This window comes from Protopterus annectens, chromosome 10.part0 (assembly GCF_019279795.1).
Source record: "Protopterus annectens isolate FY-2018-M chromosome 10.part0, PAN1.0, whole genome shotgun sequence".
Taxonomy (NCBI): domain Eukaryota; kingdom Metazoa; phylum Chordata; order Ceratodontiformes; family Protopteridae; genus Protopterus; species Protopterus annectens.
Genome location: NC_056744.1, coordinates 1,355,207,029 through 1,355,229,030, shown reverse-complemented (window position 1 = coordinate 1,355,229,030; position 22,002 = coordinate 1,355,207,029). Strand labels below are relative to the sequence as shown.

Genomic DNA, 22,002 nt, shown 5'->3' with positions numbered 1-22,002 from the left:
CAAAAAGATCTATGTCCGGGCATCCCCATTTCCTTGTTACCATGCTGAAGACCTGTGGATTTAGTTTCCATTCGTGCGGATCCATGAGATTTCTGCTTAGTTCGTCTGCCAGTGTATTTTTCTTTCCTGGCAGGAATTATGCCTGCAGATGTACTTGACAGGTCAGTGCTGTGCTCCACAGAGTCATGGCTTGCCTGCAGAGGGGGTAGGAATGCGTGCCCCCTTGCTTGTTTATGTACCATATAACTGTGGTGTTGTCCGTCTTTAGTAATAGTTGTTCTGGATGTAGTAGATCCTTGAAGGCTGTCAGGGCATTCTGTACAGCTAGCATCTCTTTTTGATTGATGTGAAGATGTATTTGTTCCTTGGGCCATCTGCCCTGAATACATTTTCCTGCCATATGTGCCCCCCAGGCATAATCCAATGCATCCGTTGTTATTGTCTGCCTGGCAGTGGGTAAGGTGAAGGGCTGTCCCTTGTTGTGGTGATAGGCCCTGGGCCACCATCAAAACTCCTGTTGTAGACAGGGAATTATAGTCATTATTGTTTCCAAGCTGTGGCAATGCTGAGTCCAAACACTTTTTAGATACCATTGTAGTTTCCTCATATGCAGTCTTGCATATGGAATGAGTAGAATGCAGGAAGCCATGAAGCCCAGGGCCTGCAGAATTTTTCTTGCAGGGAGCTGGGTCTTTGTTGCCATCATTTGAAAGTAATGAGTCAGTTGCCTTTGTTTGTCTGGCATGAGATAAGCCATCTGGGCAGTTGTATTTAAGCTTGCACCCAGGAATATTATCTCTTGAAAGGTCACTAGTTTTTATTTCTTTTAGTTTACTGTGTACCCTAGGCAAATTAATAATCTTTTTACAAATGCCAGATGCTTTAGTAGAATGTCCTTGCTCTCTGCTTGAATAAGGCAGTCGTCCAAGTAGGGATATATCTGAATTCCTCTTTGTCTGCAAAATGCAATTACTGGTGCCAGGCATTTTGTGAAGACCCTGGGCGCAGTACATAAGCCAAAGGGCAGTGCAGAGAATTGGTAATGCATTGAGCCAGCTATGAATCTCAGGTATCTTCTGCAAGATTGTCTGACTGGGACATGCAGGTATGCCTCTTTGAGGTCCAAAGTAACTAGCCAAGCCTTCTTGCCCAGCATGGGTAGAAGTTGCTGCAGTGTTAACATTTTGAATTTTGGAACATCCAGGAAAGTATTTAGGCTTGACAAGTCCAGTATTGGTCTCCAGGCTTTGTCCTTTCTGGGAACCAGTAAGAGTCTTGAGTAGAATCCTTGTCCCTGTTTTCACTGTGGTACTCTTTGGATAGCTCCCATGTCCATGAGAGCAGAAATTTCCTTTTGTGCCTCTGCCCATTGGTTTTGTGGCAGGTCCGGCATACCTTTTGATTTTGGAAGAGTGTGAAAGTGGAACCTGTAACCCTGAGAAACTATATTCAGTACCCATTTGTCATGGGTGATTATGTGCCAATTATGTGAAAAAAGTGCTAGCTTTCCCCCTAGGGGTGCTGCCAAAAGGTAAGTGCTTGGCTTTTGTAGAGGAAAGTCATTGGGACTATTTCCTATAAGGTTGTGATTTGTCTTCTCCTCCTTTGGGGGCAGAAGCACCCCATTGTTTAGGTCTGTAGGAGCATTGTGGCTGAGATCTGCCTCTTGGGCATCTCTATCTGCCTCTTTGTGGCCTGCCTGACACCTGAAAGGACCAATTTTTTTGAAGGCCAGTTTCTACTAAACCTAGGTGGTCGAACCTGTAAGAAATCATTTACTGTCTGCATAGATTTTGCTTTATCCTCCATTTTCTTTAACACCTCTTCTGCCTTAGCACCAAACAAAATATTATGCTGTAGTGGAGCATCCAATAGTTTCACTTTAACATGTTCAGTTAAACTTTGTTCTTTCAACCAAGCATGCCTTCGAATGACAGAGCCTGTAACTGCGGCTCTGCAAGAAGCCTCTAATGAATCAAAACCTCATTGCAGAGTATGCTTTCCCACTTGTTCAGCTGCATGCAATAATTCCTGCATTTCCTTATTGTCAGGACTTTCTGTATTTGTAACCATTTTCTGTTTTAACAAAGACATGAGGTACTGTTGATATTTAAGCATGTGAAACTGGTAGTTTAAAGCCCTTACAGCTAAAGCAGCAGAAGTGTAAACTTTTTTCCCCCATCTATCCAGAGCTCTAGAATCCCTATCAGAGGGAAAAGGTTTTTTTTGCAGTGGAAGCCTTAACCCCTTTGGGACCCTGAGAAATTGTTTCAGGGTCAGCAGCAGGGTTTTTATAAAGACATTTATGAGAGTCAGGGACCCTGTAATACCTGTCTGGCTTGACTGGTGCAGGGGGTAAAGAATCAGGAGACAGACTGGATTCAGAGAAAACATCAACAACTATATCAAGCACAGGGGGGATTAGCCAGGGGCCTGTGCTGAGGCAGTAAAAGAAAGTCTCTGAGCCTTTTCTTGGTTCTGAATAATCCTGGCTCTCCCAGTGGAAATGTTCCCTCATGGTGTGCAGAGTTTCCCAAAAGAGTAATCCTCAGGTGGAGAGGCTGAAGGTATAGATTCTTCAGCATCAGAGTCCTCATAGGGAAGAAGAGAACAGCCCTGATCTGAAGAGGAATCAGAGGAAGAGAACAGCCCTGATCTGAAGAGGAATCAGAGGAAGAGAACAGCCCTGATATGAAGAGGAATCAGAGGAAGAGAACAGCCCTGATCTGAAGAGGAATCAGAGGAAGAGAACAGCCCCGATCTGAAGAGGAAGAGAACAGCCCTGATCTGAAGAGGAATCAGAGGAAATAGAAACCTGGTCAGAGGAGTCATAGTCAGTGTCTTGCCTAGGCCTTTCATCAGGAGGGGGATGGGAACCCCTGATCAAAGTAATTAAGTCTTCAGCCATTTTAAGCATCTGTTTCTTTGGCATGGTTGACTGCCCAGGAGAATGCTGCACTTGTTTCTTTGTCTTTAATGGTGTTTTTGACTGTACTTTGGCTGCTGCAGAGGATTTAATAGTAAGCTGTGAAGGTCTGAAAACACCCTCAGAAGCCGATGCCTGCTCAGCAGCTCTGGACCCATGTGAGGGAATATTTTCCGTAGGCCCAATACCTTGAGTATCCAGAGGCCTAGTTGTCTCCACGTGGGAGTCGGATACGGCCTGTGGCTCTGAGGTAGCAGGTGTCATGGGCTGTGAAAGCGCCTCACTGAGAACCGACGAACCGGTGACTGGCCTAGAAGAGGCTTCGTCATCGTTTTTTGACCTTGGATGCCTGTCCTTTTCCTTGTCTTTGCGTTTTTTATGAATTCCAGTCATTGGTTGCTCTGACGGCATTATATAGTTAAACCTTCGGCCAAAGTAATGAAATGCAAAATCAAACCGACGTTTAATAGTGCATTTGTTGAATGTAGCACAAAACCGACAGTTAGTAACGTCGTGGTCAGGGCCTAGGCAAGGAATACAGTAAGAGTGTAAGTCCTTATGAGGTATTTTCTTCCCACAAGAAATACAATTGTTAACTTTTACTGACATTGGTCTGGAGCAAGAAAAAGTTTCCCCAACAGGGTACTTAGTTTTATTGAAGACTTCGGTTCTGAAACTCTATTTCGAAAATCTCAGGTGTCGGCTGACTGGCACTTGCGAACTGCTTCTGCTTCGGGCACCGTGCAGCAAGAAAGACTGACGAAAATGGCATTGGTTGCATCTTTTATACCCCTGACGCACTGACGTCAGGGAAGAGGCGATAGCAACCAACGCCGGACCTAGACTTTGGAACTTGGGCCGACTGCGGGTCACCTGCCAGCAGGATAACCCAAGTGTAATGACTGCAACAGTGAAACACGATGAACATATATATATATATATATATATATATATATATATATATATATATATATGGGTCTACTTCTCTTGTTCAAAATTACACTTCTTCGAACAAGAGAAGATCAACACCCACTTTAGCGAAAGTGCACTTAACTGAAAGGGCACTTTCGTGAAACTCACTTTACAGAGCCACAGTACAGTGGGGACAAGGAATCTCGGAGTTAGTATATATAAGTAGCGGAAGTGTAGGGGCAAAGCCTCTGACAAGGGTGGTGCAGGGGGGGGCTTTTCCCCCTGTTAAAATATGTTTTTGTCAGACCAGACCCTAGCTATTTATATATACTAAGTGTGAGAATGCAGTCCAAGATGGGTAAAGTGAGTTTCACGAAATTGCACTTTTGGTTAAGTGCACTTTTGCTAAAGTGGGTGTCGATCTTCTCTTGTTCAAAGAAGTGTAATTCTGAACAAGAAAAGTATACCCATATACTCGTCTTATACACCCCCCACAACCCTGCTATATATATATATATATATATATATATATATATATATATATATATATATATATATATATATATACTATCTCCGAGGTCACACTAAACAGAAAAAGACAGTAAACTCACCACTACTCACTCCACAGTCCATATTATATATATTTTAATGCTGTTTAATTAGTGTATATATATATATATATATATATATATATATATATATATATATATATATTTTTTTTTAATTTTATTTTATTTTATTTTACATTTGTTGACCGAGCTAGTCCAACTGGATACATGTCCATTTTCAGTAGAGGCCCGGGGAGATAAGCTCCACATTAAGCTAATAATACAGGACAGCAAAAACTCAAAAAATATTTAAATACATTATACATGAAGATTTTCAACAACGAACTTAATTTTCAAGAAAAGTGAGTACAGAGTTTAACACAGCAATACAGTACTATTTACATGGTAAAGGGTATGACATTAGTGAGTACAGAGTTTAATACAGCAGTACAGTACTATTTACATGGTAAAGGGAGTGACATTCAACATAAAGTATGTTAGGAACGAAGGTACAGATTGAAATTAAGTATTCAGATTGTTTTAAAATATACCTCTAAAACACAAGAGAGTATGTATATATACACTTAAAAAAATGTTACACTCATAGTAAAAAGATAGTTGGTCAATATACAGGTGGAAGACTTTTACTCACAGCAGAATGAATGTACAAAAAACAAACTCAGTGATATTTCCCCGGGAGTAGGACAGTAAAAAAGGGGTAAGGGAAGGATTACTAATCCCACACTATGGGTTTTGGGTGTGAGGTATACAGTAATGCTGTAGTGGGGAATGTTAGTCAGGGTTAGTACTTTGGCATAGCCATTGTGTTTTTAGGAGGATTTTTAGTTGCTTTTTGAAGAGTGGTAATGATCACAGAAATGCAAGTTTGCTGGGAAGCCTGTTCCAAATCTTCCCCACAGAATCTGAGAAAAGAGAATCACCTGCTTTGTTGTGGGATTTCTGGATGGTGACCAGTAGTTTATTTGCTGAGCAAAGAGTAGTAAGGGGGAGATGAGGCTGCTGAAAATAGGAGTATTACTAGGATGGTACAGAATCTTATGCGTGATGGTGAATTGTTGAAATTCTAGCTGGTTTTGCAGTTCTAGCCATCCTAGATGTTTGAGATTTAGACAATGGTGAGTTCTAAATGGGCAGCCAGTAGCAAATCTGGCAATATTGTTATAAGAAGTGGTTAGCTTATTAAGGTTGCTTTGGGAAAGATTAATATAAATGGGGGAGGCATAGAGGAGAATAGAGATTAGATGGGTATGGGCAATGATAGTTTTGGCTTCAGGGGTGAGGAAAGGTTTTATCCTATATAAGGAACCAGGTTTTCTGTTTACTGCTTTAATAGTAGAGTTGATATATGAGTCAAAGTTAAGGATGTGGTCAATTGTTAGACCTAAGAGTTTGGTAGTCAGGTCAGGAGCTATGATCGTACCATTGTTGGATGTAATAGTGAAATTTATTGGGGAGGATTTAAGAGTTGGGGTAAATAGCAATAGTTTTGTTTTTTTGCATTTTGGAGGAGGCAAAATTATTGGAACCAGTTTTCGACTAGGTTAAATACTGTTTGGGTGATGGATTGGAGTTCAGATACAGAGGAGGATTTACAAATCAATGTGAAGTCATCAGCATATTGTATGCAGGTAGCTAGAGGTAGATTTATACTAAGGTCATTTATGAATATGGGGAAGAGTAGACATCCCAGGATAGAGCCTTGAGGGACACCAAGGGTAATAGGGAGATGTTTGGATAGGTTATTGTCCCAAAGGACAGCCTGCTGTCTATTATGTAAGTAGGACTTGAACCATTGTAATGCCTGTGAGTCAAGTGAGAATGATTTGAGTAAGTTAAGAAGTATTTGATGGTTAACCATATCAGAAGCTTTAGATAGGTCTATGAAGAGTGCAGAGGAGAGCATTTTATTATTACAATGTTTATTAATGCAGTCAATAAAGGATAGGAGAGCAGTGGTGGTACTATGGAAAGGTCTAAAACCATGCTGACAGTCAGCTATAATGCTGATAGGAAAAGGAATGCATAAAAATATGCCTTTGCAATTATTAATCCAGCTTACTTTACAAGGTTTGAATTTGTCATCAGTTTATTTCAATTAAAGCTAATATGTTTTGTTAACATGGTGTTGTATTGGTTTTGGTGCTGTTTTTACCATTGTTGAAAAAAAGGTTGCTCAATTTAAAACTGTTTTTGAATTCTATTAATTAAATGTATCTGGCTAAGAGTATCTTACAATCCATTTGTATATAACCTGTTCAAAAAATACATTGTTGAACAGTGATATTTTTAGCTCTCGGTTTATCTCTAGTGATGAAAAAGCTGTGTTTTATTATAGACTTATTATTAGTTGAAATTCATTCCATATCAAAACAATTTTAAATCATAATAGTTAATCACAATATTTTGATGTGTTCTCATATTTTAACTTATGCATGTGAAATTTCACTCATTAAATGGTCTCTTTTCTTTTATGTTTTACAAAGTGAAAAAATAATTACACATTTTTAATAACTAGGATACAAATGACTGGGTTGGACCGCCAGCTGAAGCTAATGGATCAACCAAACCTGTTATAATTAATGCAGATTCAACATGTGGTAATGGGTGGATCTGTGAGCACAGGTGGTGCCAAATAAGGTAAAAATGTATCCTTTCAACACATTTAGCTTTAATGTATTGTACAGACATAAGTCTTAGGTGAAATAATGGGTCTGGATATTTTCAGGAACATGGTGAAATTCCGCAATGTAGTTGATGATCAAGCCTTCGCAAACTGGTGGGACAATGGAAGCAACCAAATTGCTTTTGGACGAGGAAGCAAAGGATTCATTGTTATCAATCTAGATGACTGGTGAGTGTAGTACTTTTATGTATGAATGGTAAAAATAAAATCAGTCTATCTCCTGTCTGTACATCAGTTTTCTACTTCATTTGATCTTATTTTTTCTATGCATTATTCTTTATCACTTCCTTAATAATAATTACATGAACTGTGATTTTTCACAGATGCTTATGACTCTGCCATCACTAGTAGAAAACATAGTAGAGATCTGTGAATAACCAACATTTAAACTCTAGTAAACATGCTGAATGTTTTTATCCTGATAAAGTCACATGAAACTTGTTAGTAATGCACAGGTGCATGTGTTAGCAATTACCTCACAGAAATAAATTCATATATTTTCAGGACATTATACTCAGTCCACGTGTTTTCCAAGAAAAGGAAATAGAGGGTGAGAATACAAGATATGGCATCAAAAGTCATTCATATGCCTTTAGATAAAAGACATTTCACACTATCAACTATTCTTACATTCCTCTGCTAATGTCTACGTACCTCTTTGTATAATGATATGCTGATATCCCTGTGGCATAAGACATCTCAGTCTTTATGGCTTCATCTTATCCATAAAGTTCTAATAAGCATAATTCCATTTTTCATCCACATTTTGCATTGTAAACTGCTTCTCAAACTAAATGCTGTAGCATATTCTCGTGTGTGTGTGTGTGTGTGTGTGTGTGTGTGTGTGTGTGTGTGTGTGTGTGTGTGTGTGTGTATGCATTATAGCATATCATTGTATCTGCAAATATGTTTTGTTTATTTCTTACGTGATTCTTTTCAACTGGGCTGTGCCTACAAATGGTCTATTGAGTTCAGTGCACTACCCCAGTAAATAAAATATAAATAAATAAGATTCTGAAAGTTATTCATTTCCTGTTTAATTTTGATTTTAAAAGAAAGCTTCGTGAATGCTCATTTGCTTAAATCTACTGGAATTTGTTATCCTTTTATAGTAATATCTGTGTATATATCTATCTATGCATAAATCTGCCTGAGTGTATTATGAATAGCTATACAAGTAGACTTCAAGTGAATGATAAAATAGTGTTGAAAGACCATTGACTACACAAACTATCAAATAATACAGTTCCCCCAAAATATACCAAACATAATAGGAAACAAGTGGAATTCTTTTGCAATCTGTAAAAAAATAAAGAAAGCAAGAGTTCATAGGCTCATAGGTAAGTACTAGGCTACCTGCCCTTGCAAGCCATTTATAAGCCAACCCAGTTTCCCTTTTGGTGCTCGAATTAACCTGACCCATTTGCTGTTAGATGGCCTTACCCATCCTTTGGTCAATAATTGTATATTACCCCTAGTGAGAATATCTGTGATCATACCTTAGAGAATTTGAGAGGACACATGCATGAGCTAAAGCATTTAGGACCTACATTAATACATTACAGTACATTAATAGTACATGAGGCAGTCTTGCAAAAAATGTTCTGTTTCCCATCCATAGGTCCAAGTTGCACTTGAATATGGATAAGGACGAGTTTTGTTTTACATGGATGGGCAGTCTGTTCCAGAGCAGCAGTATCTTCTGTCAGATAAATCTGTCACTTCAAACCATTCTGTTGATATTGCAGCAGATGTTTTGCTTACTAGACCAAGTATTTCTGATGTCATTTGACTTGCACGTGTGCAGTAAATCCATTAATATTGGGACAGAGGATGTCTTATGCCATACACAGGTCACTACTTAGCAGCTGTTTGAATACTGAGTATAGTGGCAGGGCTTTGAGTCATTCCATAGAGGAAGTATTATTTAGAACTTGTATCATTTTAGTAAGGTATCTCTGTGGCAGTTCCATTTGTTGCATGGTAGTTCACATAATAGTTGATTGATGGTAGTCACACATAATGTCTTGTATGGAACAGGCCTTAAGCAGTTTGTCTTTCGACTCACCAAGGAGGGCACAGTCATGGATATAATTCTCTCATATGCAGATATAAGGAGGATTTCTGCTGAAGGAGCTGGTCAATTACAGATAGAATTATTCCCCATTTCTTGCAACAGTCAGAAGCTGATTCCTCATTCATTACACTTTTGTAACAGCTTACAGTGCTGTGAGCTGTGCAGTATGTTTACATACAATTCTTTATTTATAATGAAGCATATATTATTATGTAAACATTTATAATGTATGCATTTTTATAAATGTTCTTTAATGCTTTACTTATTTTCTGTCACACCTTGGCTATGTATTGTACCTTTGTACATGAAATCTTTGAAACATCCTTAATGGCGATATTTTTCCTTTGCATTACTAAGTGCATACCTTACTTGTTATTTTCTCATCCATTGAGGTCAGAGTCATGACTGAAAAGGGTCCCTGAACCAGTTGACTTACCTAGTTAACAAAGCATAAATAAATAAATAAATAAATAAACCCAAGAAAAAAAGAAACACACACACACACACACATACACATATGCATGCCCAAGTACACAAACACTTAATTTTAAAACATTACTTTGTAATTAAAGTTTTTGCATTCCTGCCCACTTCCTACCTCCCTAAATTTGACAAAATAAATTCCAACCATGCCTCCCTTTGAGATGGCCTGTACGTGACCAGCCATTATCCCAAACATGGTTTTAAATGAGTACAAAGTATGATCAATGATACTATACCTATTTAATATAGATACTGACTTTTTATTTGCGTTTTGCTGACTGGGTTAATATAGATATAGACTTTTTTATTTTTTTTTAAGCTTTCCTGACTGGGTTAGTCTCATTAGGCCAGTAGTCATTTTTCAGATGAAACCTCAGGTGGTCTTCACAATAACTAGAGAAGGTTGGTCAGGGTGCTTAGGAATTTCCCATTCTCCTTTTGTCCTACTCTTATTAAATGAGCAGAAATGAGACATGCATGCAAGCTCCCATTTCTAGCACAGAGGGAGTTGGGAGCAGTTAACGTGATGGAGGACACCAGGAAGAGTAATGGCTGTCAGGAAAAGTGGTTACAGCATGTTGAGGCAGTTCAGCATAATTTGGATGAAGTGATGATGGTTTTTGGAAATAAAAGTACTCCTGTGGGCAATCCAGAATCATTGGATTTTACAAATGGGCAGCATTTAGCTGCTCTCAAAAATAAATCAGAAAAGCAGGAAGTTATTATAACTTAATTTCTGCAGTGAGGTTTAGAAGATGAAGTACTAGTTATGATGATAAACTAGGAGGAACCAAATGAAGACTCAGTGTTATTGTGAGCAGTGATGAAAAAAAAGATGTTTGATCTAGAAGGAGACAATTCCAATAATGAAGGTGAGCTGGTAATAGATAAAGAGCAATATATTTAAAAGGTTAATGCTGAAGTGACTGGGGGAGGATAGCACAGACCAGAAATTTGAAGAAAAAAATGCAGAACAAAAGACCTTCAGTAAGAATAAGTTAAGACCAAGGTAATGCTATAGGCAAATGCTATATGTGGAACAAATTAGTCATTAGTTATTAGTCATTCCTTTTGGATATTCTGTTGTAGATATAATGTCATGTATCCATTTAAGCAAATAATCCTTTTGTGCCATTATATTTGAAACAAATGTGTTATTTGAGATGTAGAAAATGTAAAAGTAAGGTGAATTATTATTTTGGAATGGTGTTTTACTTTAAAGGTTGATATAATATGTTTACAACATATATTTGTAGTTGAAAAGGTAGATAATCAGATGGTGAAATAAGAGTATAGAAGATGAGTCATGAAAAATGTTCCGGTTAAGTGTCTTTGCTAAACAAAGGAATTAAAGTATTATAAGTATATATTATAAAAGCAGATAGAACTAGTTTGTAGATGTTAGAAGGGAAAATGACCCCCAGGATTCAATAAAATTCATGTAGGGTCTGTGTAGAGCCTACACGGAATGTACCCATGTACATGGCCACTGTTCTCCTTCGGCAGTGTGCCATTCTTATTAATTATGGTGCACTGCTAAGGGAGAGCATAGTAGCAGGAATATTGAATCAATGTAGGCAGAAGTGTAGAGACTATCTCATGGTTGAGGAACGTCCAGGGAGGGCCTGGACAGATTATATACAGGGTGAGATTCCCTCTAATGTACCTTGTTACTGTTGAAATGTGCTGTGAACTAATATGTTGTGTTTTAATTTTCTATTTTTTTTATTTTTTAATGTCCATTTGCGCTGCACGGAGCTCAGTAGTGCCGAGTTGTGCTTAGATATACACAGCTGACACCTGGCAGACATCTAAAAATAGAAACTGGATGTAATTAATTGCTATTATTTTTTTTGTCCTTTTGTGTGGTGCGGAGCTCAGCAGAGCTGAGCCATGTATACACATACACTATTGACTCCTGCCAGATATCTAAAAATAGAAACTAGATATTATTAATTATTTATTTCTGGTTATGTTTAAGCCCATTTGCATGCCGTGGGGCAGTGCTTAGCAATGTTAACAGGTAGCTTAGTAGTATATGTGAAGGTATATTAGCTTACATAATATCCAAGTAGCTAAATGGGTAGAGTCACAGCCTAAAGCTTAGTAGGTCCTGGGTTTGAGTACCTAGCACTCATATGATTTTTTAATGTAATTTAACTTTTTAGTTTAAAAACAAAATTATTACATTTTCAAGAGCTGTGCAGTGCTAAGCACTGCTTAAACATGGTTAGTGGCTACTACTCTTTGTGCATTGCTAAGTTTCGTTAAACACAGTTGTGTGAGTTTGCACTGTTCTCAGCTCAGCTAAACAGATTTGCGTGTTGCTAAGCAATGGAGTGCTTTTTTGAATGTTGCAGTATGACATGTAAGGGTGGGAAAACTACCTATATTAAGCCCAAAAGGCAGGAATTCTGTACCATTTGTTGGAGTCTGTCTAACTGTTGGAATGAAAGGAAGAGCCAGCAAAAAACAAACCCCTTAAAAATAATTTATTAATGATAATAAGGACAGCAAAAAAGTGCACACACTGAAGAAGGCTGTGTCTGTGTATACCAGCCGAAACCGGTCTGTGCACTTTTTTGCTGTCCTTATTATCATTAATAAATTATTTTTAAGGGGTTTGTTTTTTGCTGGCTCTTCCTTTCATTCCTTGTATCATGCTTTTTTTGAGCCGTGCAATTGCTTACGTGCAAACAACTTTTTGATTTATAACTGTTGGAATGCCAGGAAGTGTTCGAGAGGGTGAGCACTTTCGGGCACAGAGAAGGGGTGTGCTGGAGCCAGGGAGTTTGTTGGGGTCCTGGTATGCAATTACAAACCTAGGCTGCTGCAGGGCAGTTACCTTAAGCTCAGAATGTAAGACTGAGGCCTGGGATTGGTTGGCCAGGGAACTTACCAGTGGTACTGGTATCCCCTGCACTGGTGAGCAGTGTTGTCACCACTATGATGACTTGAAGTGTAGAAAGAGGGTAACTTTGGACACCTCAGTCCAAGAGCCCAGTGCTGGACATGCTCAGACATATGTAAGCATTCCTGCCACTACTTCACTAAAATACAAGTTGAATCTATGCAAAACTGGTATGCATAATGGTGTGCTTCTCTTGCAACAGCTACAGCTGAGAGGGCTCAAAACATGCAGTTCCATGCCAGGCACCTGGCCAGAATGCACCATGAGTGTGGTAAGTACGGATACATTATGATAACTGTAGTGTAATAAAGAATAAATTGTAGTGCAATAAATAAATAATAAAAACTGCAGTGAAATAACCAATAAATAATATTAGTAACAGTAAGCAATAAGGTATAAAGCAGGATTGTGGTGTCATAACATAATTCCATTAGAGCTGCATGCATTGCATATCTATTGTAATGTTGCTGCAGTCAACTGTAAAACTGCAATAACTGTGGAATGCAAAAGTAATTGCTTGAAACATGTACTGCACAACCCACAGTATGACCCAAGGCTGTCATCAGGCCACTTTCAGTCACAATAATGCTCTCTTTTCCTCCTACTCCAAGAACAAAAAGTATATGGATGAGGTAGCCTACTTTATGGGCAGATATCATGTGTATACTTTACAGATACTTAGCAGCAATACCAATAAAGTGTAAAGCAGGAGTGTGTTTTCATAACAAAATGTGTCTCAAAACTTGCAGTAGGGCTGTATTCATTGCATGTCTGTTCTAAGTTGCTGCAGTCAATTATTGCATTATTTGCAGATGTCTCCTGCATTCACAACTTTTGAGTTCTGCTCCCTTGCCTGCCAACCAAGACATGATGGCTGTCTAGTCTACTTAATGTATACAAAAATACCTCTCAACTGTCATGATTTTTCATAATGAAATTACCACTGCCCAATCTGTCTGGCCTATGATTAGCAGATAAATGATTACCTGCACTGCAATGTATTGTCAAATCCATTTATAGAGCACCTTGGTAGTCATGTGCATGCACACTATGTTCCATGTAGTTGTGCACCTGCATTTGTTAATGCTCAGCCCATACTGTCCCATGCTAACAGCTTGAGATGTATGTATGTGCTACATTATCTATAGATGAATTGTAGCCACTGTACTCACAACTAGCACGACATACCTGTAGAACTATGAATTAGCAGTCTTTTTAGGGATATCATGTCACAAAGACATGCATCTAGAGTGTTTCTCCCCACTGAAAATTGGCTTTGTTCCAAGTCAGACTTTCTCGGTAAACAAATGTTAAAATAAATAAATAAATCATCTGTGACATCACTTTTGGTATGTTTTTCTCTCTCCCCACTCCTTATCTTCTTTAATTTGTTATTGTTATTTATTATTATGATTTAATATTAATATATTTTTTAACTAACTGTTTTGTTGGATTTATGAGTTATTTCATACTGGCTTGCTGTTAACATACTTAGTGTTATGTTATCTAATATTGTGTTCCACATAATATACTTCAGTATGTATTTGGATTAATCAATATTATGTTCCATTATGTCAATACTAACATTGGTTTGGTTATTACTAACCTTAACTTAATTGTTATAACTAATTACCTACAGCACATCAAGGCAGGCCACTTCTCACTGATCCACCTACCTTGCCTCCTCTGGCTGTGGCAATGAGCCACAGTATGTCTTGGACCCAGACTGGTGGTGTCCCCTCTGCTGCCTCTGCCCTACCTGTGGCATTGGGGTGTTTAACCCCACATGACTGGGCCAGGCCCCACTCTGGAGAGTGGTGATGGAAGGGGAGTTGTCACCCATTATGAACTGATGGTTTTGGTGCACAGGATTGTGTGTTTAGATGACGCTTGCATAGGATGGTGAACATGCTGGCCACCCTGGTGGGGCAAGCTCACCTTGGAGTCAAACCTCCACTGCAGCCATCCCTGGGTAGTGACGGAACAGTGCTGACAGTCCCATGTATGGGGACATGAGTCATGCTGCTACCTTGTGGAGGCACACGGGACTGCAATTCTACAACACACACCCAAGGTGTTCAGCCCCCCTCTTGTGTCACACACCATCCCTGTCTGCTGTCTTTCTTGTCTGTCTGCAAAAGCTTTGTCACCTACCCAACTTAGCTCCCCGACATGTACCTATGTCCCTTCCCCAACATTCCACTCACACCTTAAAAAAAATGGGCACCTGTCCCAAAACAAATACCGTCCTATACATATCTCTCCATTTCACACATGTGTCCACTGGACACACATAATTTAATGCATTTGGCTTGACAACGTAGTTATGCTGTCCTCACCCCTCAAATTCTGTCAAAGTGCACAGTATTTGCTGTACAAGAAATGAATAGCTATGGTCCTTTCCTACACCCTTCCTGCCCATACCTATCTGCTTTTCATTATGTTTAACCCCCTGCTTGCACCCTATTTCACAACTTTCCTATCTCCCCATTTTTCTTTTCTTTAATGATTTTTTTGCACAATGCTGCATGATGTGGCACATCATGCAGCATCACTAAGCTCAGCTAAACTGAGCTATATTGATATATGTGTTTTAAATGATAATAAACATGTACAAAATGAACCTGTCCCCTATTTCGAACCAAAGACCATCGCACCAGCAGACCACTAATGTGCCATGCCACACAGCTGTTAAACAGGTGCTTTAAGCAAAATATAATAACTGCAAGTTACAGTCATTAAGCGAGTTTAAGCAGAGTTGCGCATTCTGCTGCATCGTGCAAACTTGCTGAAAGAGTAATGGAAAAAAATGGGAGTGTAACTTGGAGTCTGGTGCAAGAGTACACCAGTAGAAAACCAGACACGGAATAATTGATGTAAGTAAGCTCTGTAATAGCAGGTAAATGTGCACATTTATCAGCAACATATAGCAATACAACTGCTAAAACATTGATGACAACATACATGTTCAACTGGGACTCTGGTGGAGAAATACATCCATATAAAGACATTCACATAATGATGGAAGTAAAAAAAGTATGGTGCAGCTTGTATGTGTGCACTTATATCTTGACAAATATACCTATTGTAACAGTGACTCAGTAGACCAGTCTTTTAAATGCTGTGCAGTTAGTAACTTTTGCCACACACAGTCCTGGGTTCAAATCCAGTAGTGTGCAGCATTTAAATGAAATTATTGTGAAGCTAGCAATTAATGACTGAGTTGTGCACTCTTTTTCCACACAATGCATTCCAAATCAAATGTCTACTTTTCACTGATGTAAGTCACAGGCCTGCAGATAAGAACACACGTCACATATCCCTATAGCAACACTATAAGTGAATAAAGTGTCAGGTCATGCATTGATATGCATTCATAGAGTATTTTAACTCAGGTAATCCAAAAAAGGGCCACTGATATCAGAGTGCAGCACACAATCCTTTCATAATCACATTAAAGGTTAGTACAACTGCACAATTAACATACACATATGAAGCTCCTGCTAGTAACAAGGACTGCCAGAATAAGTATCAGACTATAACACATGGCCTGACAGTTGCCCATATGGTTGGCTTAATGTTATATTTATCCCCCATGTTGTTCAAGGTCACAACAAACATGTTGCCTAGTACTCTGTTAGTGATACCATTGCCTAACATACGTACATTAAACAAATGCCTTAATTTGACTGAAAGGGGTACTCTCACTCTGGCTCTGCCTCTACAATAAGGCTGACACAGCTCTCACAGTTACTCTTACAGCTTGTTGTCCTCCAAGTTTTCCCACTCTCTGCCTATGCCTATTGCATGCAGCAGCAGCTGCAGCCTGTAGCACACACATCTCTATGTAAAAGTAGCTGCTACAGACATACATTCTCTGATGACATAGTCTCTTGACTCCAGTAATGTCCAGCACAACATATCAGAAAGGGCTTCTAATCTACATGAAGGCCTTACATCTTGTCCAGTGGTTGTATGTCATTGGCTGATGATACTGCAAATCAGCTATGTTGGTTGCAATTACCATTTCAGAACTGCAGATTGGTTAAGAGCCAATCACCTGGTAATGAGAACCATGTTAAAAAGGCAAACAGCTGGCTAGGAGAACCAGTCTGTATGAGACTTTCTTCACACAGTAAACACATTGCCAAAAACATTATATATCTGCATATATCAACAGAGGAGTATTGTATTCCATCAGGTATGTAATATTTTTGTTTACAACATGATGCATATGTGTGAATATACTTAGGGGGAATGAGGATTACAGCACTAAGCCTTTCTTAGAACTGTGGTAATGACGTCATTGATCTCCAGATTTGTTTCACCTACATAGGATATACAATACATCAAGGGTGGAATGTTTTTTGTCAATCTGGTACATTGGTCTTGTGGGACTGCCCCTTTATAGTAGTTGTAATAGAGCATTGCTGTTTATTTGGCACTGTTGTTTTGACATATTATCGGGGGGGTTGCCCCTAGGGGACACACTACAATGGACTCCATTGTTTGGTGTATGATTATACAGCAGTATCCGCCATGGCACACACAGTAATACCTGACTGTCTCTAGTATCTTAGTTGTATCCACACGTTTAGTATGTTTGCACACTGTGGAATATGACATGTGTGATCAAGTAGTTGATACTGCCAGCCATTATGTTCTTATTGTATCTCTATATTATGTACTTCCATGTATGTGATCCTGACATGTGTTCCCATTTTGTTGTCTTTCAGGAAACATGGATCCCTTTCATGGATACAGAAAATGATATAATACTGGAAGGCCTCTGTCAACACCATGAACTCCTACTGTCCAGGGGGAGGCAAAACAGGGAACAGCGGGCTGACCTTGTCTGTGACATGAATGCCATAGGTCATCAGAGCAGGACATATAAGCAGATTTGACACCATGCAACAGACATGATTAATGCTGCATGCAGAAGAGCAGCAGATATAGCCAGGGATCATGGTGTCACAGGTGGAGGGTCTGCAGCAGAACAACCACTCACAGCCGCTGAGGAATTCCTGGAGAAACTAGGAATACATGACAGCTCACAGGCATCCATCACACCGTACAATGCGGATGTGGGTGCCACAATTGCCATGGCAGAGGAGCATGCAGGTAAGCTTAGTTTGATCTGCACTGGAATACTGTAGCATTTAGTGCATTATGGTGTACATACTGTTACGCTGATGTCAGGTCTTTGTTCTTTGGAGGAGAAGGGTTTAACTGCAGTTTGAATCTCATGCTCAGATTTTTGACAAACATAATTAACACAGCAGCTACTGCAAATGTGAAATATATGGACATTTTACCTTGTTATAGTGAAACATGTGGTGTACTTATATTACCTCCCCCTCAACTTAACACAGGTCCATCAGGTATCGGACAAGGCAATGGTCTTGCTCCTGGTAAGCACAACACTGCTTTGTTATAGATACAGATTTACAGCAATTAATTCCCTAAAGTGTCATCCTAGGCCTGCTGCCTGGATTGCTGTACTGTTAGCATGATTGCCAACTGAAAAGATATTTTCTGACTGTACACACTTTAGAGCCATATCTATGCCTTGTAGATGTGACCACACTGATAGATGTGACAGTATTGTCAGGACATTAAAGATTGTCATATGTGTCAACTGTGCAGAGTCTTCACAAATGTCAACAACATACCTCAGTGTTGCTGAGCAGATTACTGTGTAAAGAGCATTTATTTACAAGTAACTACATCTGCTTGTAGGAAAAGTAATGTTCTCATGTCCTACAGTATGAGGTTGGTTTTTAGACAGGTCTGTATTAGTGACAATAGTGTATAGAGATTTGCATATATTGCAACATAGTACTGCAGAGACTAACAGTGCAGTTATTAATATACTGCTTTTTGCTTTCTTATCATAGGTGACCAGGGGGGTTGGTCTCTGTCCCCTACACACCTTGTCAGTGTCTCTTCTGTCTCTGATGAGAGTGAGGCACAGGTGAGGGTTTCAGGGGCTGAATCTGTCACAGAGGTTGACATCCCTCTTCTGCCCTCATTGTCACTGCACACAGTCAGTATGCCTACACATTACCAGTCCCCAGAGGCCACAGATATTGGACAGTCAGAGGGTGGGGACATTGAACAGGAAAGTGTGGCAACTATGCCTCCAGTGAGTGTAGACACTGGCCATAGCCAGGGAGCTGGTGAGGTTCCACACAGGCAGATTGATAAGAGTACTTGTAGGAGGCCTGCTGTCCTTCCACTACCTGTTGCAGGTGTCACATCAAAGGTCACTCAGTGTATGTTTCGGGCCATCACAGAGGTACAGGCACATTCTGAAAGGAACCCTAGATGTATGCACATGGTAATGAAATTAGCACAGTCTGACACCCATGACTGCCTCCACCTGAATCGATTTACTGATACAGTGGAAAGAAAATGGTCCAAGACAGATCACAGAATATCTGTCTAGGAATGCACATCATCTGTGCTGGAACATCTGGTTGCAGTTGAGCATCGGACTTGTGGAAATAGGTTCAGCAACCACATCTGCTGAGAGTCCTTTTGGCCATGGACACTCACATTCTCATAGTGGCAGTACATCTAGCATTCCAAAGGGGAGTGTGTTGTCCACAGCAAGATATGGCAGGCCATGGGCTCATGGTCCTGGGTGTTGGAGGACACAGTCCCAGCAGATAGCAGTCACCATCAGGTACTAGCACTATGTCTGTCCCTAAACATGAAGGTGCCAGTGCAACTCCTGGCAGAGGCAGTTCCCATCTTTGGGGGTAGACATAGTGAACTGTCAGCTCTAACATGCATGATTCAAAGCTGTCCAACATACACACATGTAAGGTTAGCACTGAGCTTGACCATGTTCATGCACACACTCACACACCACTGTCAAATTCAGATCACCTACAGACACACACATCACATTTCTATGGTCCATCTTGCCTGCTTCCCTTCCTGACTCACACACATGCTTTCAACCTATTGGGTCAGCCTAGGCCTCCTGCACCTCCACACAACACCCTGTGCAAGTGATGATACCTGTGCCACATCCCTGCCATTCTCATCATCGATGCAGGGAAATTAAGGTATGCATCTGATGTACAGGGTGATATAAATTAACATGTACTTGTGTAATAAGAAGTTATGTACTCACCATAACGTTCCATCTGAGTAGATAAACTTCATTTGTCAGCAACCTATGGGTTATCGGATCCATATCGAATCCGAGCCGGCAGTTTCCAACAGCTGAGATCCGAGCTCCAAGCTCCTCCCCGCTATCCATAATCCCCTGCCATCCCTGACCTCAGATCGAGTTTGCCTAAAGCAACACCTGCAATATCAGAGAAGAGGATCACCTCTATAGACTAACCTGGATACAATCCGTCATGACACAGGAATACCATGAACATCCTAGTAGGTCAGGGGGACAGAGGGAGGGATGGTTGCTGACAAATGAAGTTTACCTACTCAGATGGAACGTTATGGTGAGTACATAACTTCTTAATCTGAAGTAGTTAACTTCATTTGTGCATCAACCTATGGGAGGTCCTCTTGGGAGGTCCTCATGGAAGGATTTTCTGGAGCACTGCGGAGCCAAAGGATGCCCTCCCTCTGGAGACAAAATCCAACTTATAGTGGTTTATAAAGGTATGAGATGAAGCCCACGTGGCTGCTGAGCAAATGTCCTCCAAAGATACTCTAGAATGAAAAGCAGTGGAGGTAGAAATAGCCCGAGTAGAATGGGCATGGACTCCCTGAGGTGCAGGCCAGCCAGAACTCTCATAAGCCAGAAGAATACACTGGGAAATCCACCTGGACAATGTGACTTTCAAAACAGGTTTCCACAGACTAGGTTTAGCAAAGGATACAAACAGCTGGTCTGATTCCCTATGACCAGCTGTCCTGTGTAAATAGAATCATAGTTTTCTGTGTACATCTAAGGAATGCAACTTGTACTCACCCTTATTCTGATAATTGGGAAAGAAGACTGGTAAATTAATCGACTGGTTGATGTTAGATTCAGATGCAATTTTGGGCAGAAAGGAGGCATTGGTCCTGAGAAATACTCTATCTTTGTGGAAGGTCAAGTACGGTAGTTTGGCGCAAAGGGCTTGAAGTTCTGAAACCCTTCTTGCCGAAGTAATGGCAACAAGAAAAGCTGTTTTCCAGGAGAAGAACTTGAGATCCATCGAAGCTGCAGGCTCAAAGGGAGAAGTTGTTAAAGCCTGGAGTACCAGCGATAAATCCCAAGGAGGGACTACATCCTTCACCGGGGGCCTTAGTAAGAAGGTGCCTTTTAAGAAGGCCTTACACAATCTGGATGAGGTCAAAGGACCCAGATCACATCCAACATGGTAATGAGAGATAGCTGCCAATTGTACTTTGACTGTGGAGGAGCTAGCACCTTGGTCAAATAACCTTGATAGAAAGTCTAATATTGCTGGCAATGGAGCTGTAAAGGAGTCTAAGTTCTGATGCTCCTCCCAGATAGAAAAACATTTCCATTTGCTATAATAAACCCTTCTAGTAGACGGCTTGTGAGCAGCTACTAGGATGGATTTGACTGGGGAAGAGATACCGGGAGTCCTGGCTAACAGTGGAACTGGATCAACCAAGCCGTGAGTTTGAGGTTGTACATGTTTGGGGCTGGCAGGCCCACTGGGTGAGAGATCAGATCCGGAATGGGATCTAGAATCCAGGGAGGATTCACTAGATGAGACCATAGATATGGGAACCAAGCCTGACTAGGCCAGAATGGGGCAATGAGGATTAATCTGCTCCCTAACCATCTGGCTTTCTGCAGAAACTTCAGCATCAGGGGAAGTGGAGGGTAAGCATAGAGTAGACCGGGTGGCCAAACATGCACCAGAGCATCTCTTGGAGATTCCCCGGGTGGGGGAATTAGAGCAAAGTAGTCATTGCACTTTGTGTTTGAGGGAGAGGCAAAAAGATTGCAACGAGGTTGACCCCATTTGGAGAAAATCTGCTTCGCTACTTTGAGATTCAGAGACCACTCATACGGTGAGAGGATGGTGTGACTCAGTCTGTCCACTAGGATGTTGGACTGTCCCGGAATGTGCATCGCTATGAGAAAATGGTTGGTGGAAATCGCCCATTCCCACACTCTCATGGCCTCTCGAAAAAGTGGATAGGACCTGGTTCCCCCTTGTTTGTTAATATATCAGACGACCGACATGTCCATCTGGATCACAATTGTCCCAATGGGAAGAAGGCTCTGAAGTGCTTACAACGCTAACAGCACTGCCCTCATCTCTAGGACATTGATATGCAGTGAGGTCTCCACATGGTTCCACGTGCCTTGGATGGTCCTGCTCAAACAATGCCCCCCCCACCTGAGGGGAGAGGTGTTCGTGGTCACCGTGGCTAAGGGAGGGGACATAGAAAAGGGGCACCCCTTCTGGAGGTCCAGAGACTGGAGCCACCACA

At 40.5% G+C, this 22,002-nt stretch overlaps 1 protein-coding gene across 1 annotated transcript in view; it reads left to right on the top strand.

The window, feature by feature from the left end:
* The window catches only part of LOC122814277 (alpha-amylase 1-like), a 129,152-nt gene that overhangs the window by 68,463 nt on the left and 38,687 nt on the right, over window positions 1–22,002 (top strand). Inside the window, exons 7-8 of the mRNA XM_044086869.1 lie at window positions 6,923–7,044; window positions 7,133–7,258. Coding sequence (XP_043942804.1) covers window positions 6,923–7,044; window positions 7,133–7,258 — 248 coding nt within the window. The remainder of the gene's footprint in view (window positions 1–6,922; window positions 7,045–7,132; window positions 7,259–22,002) is intronic.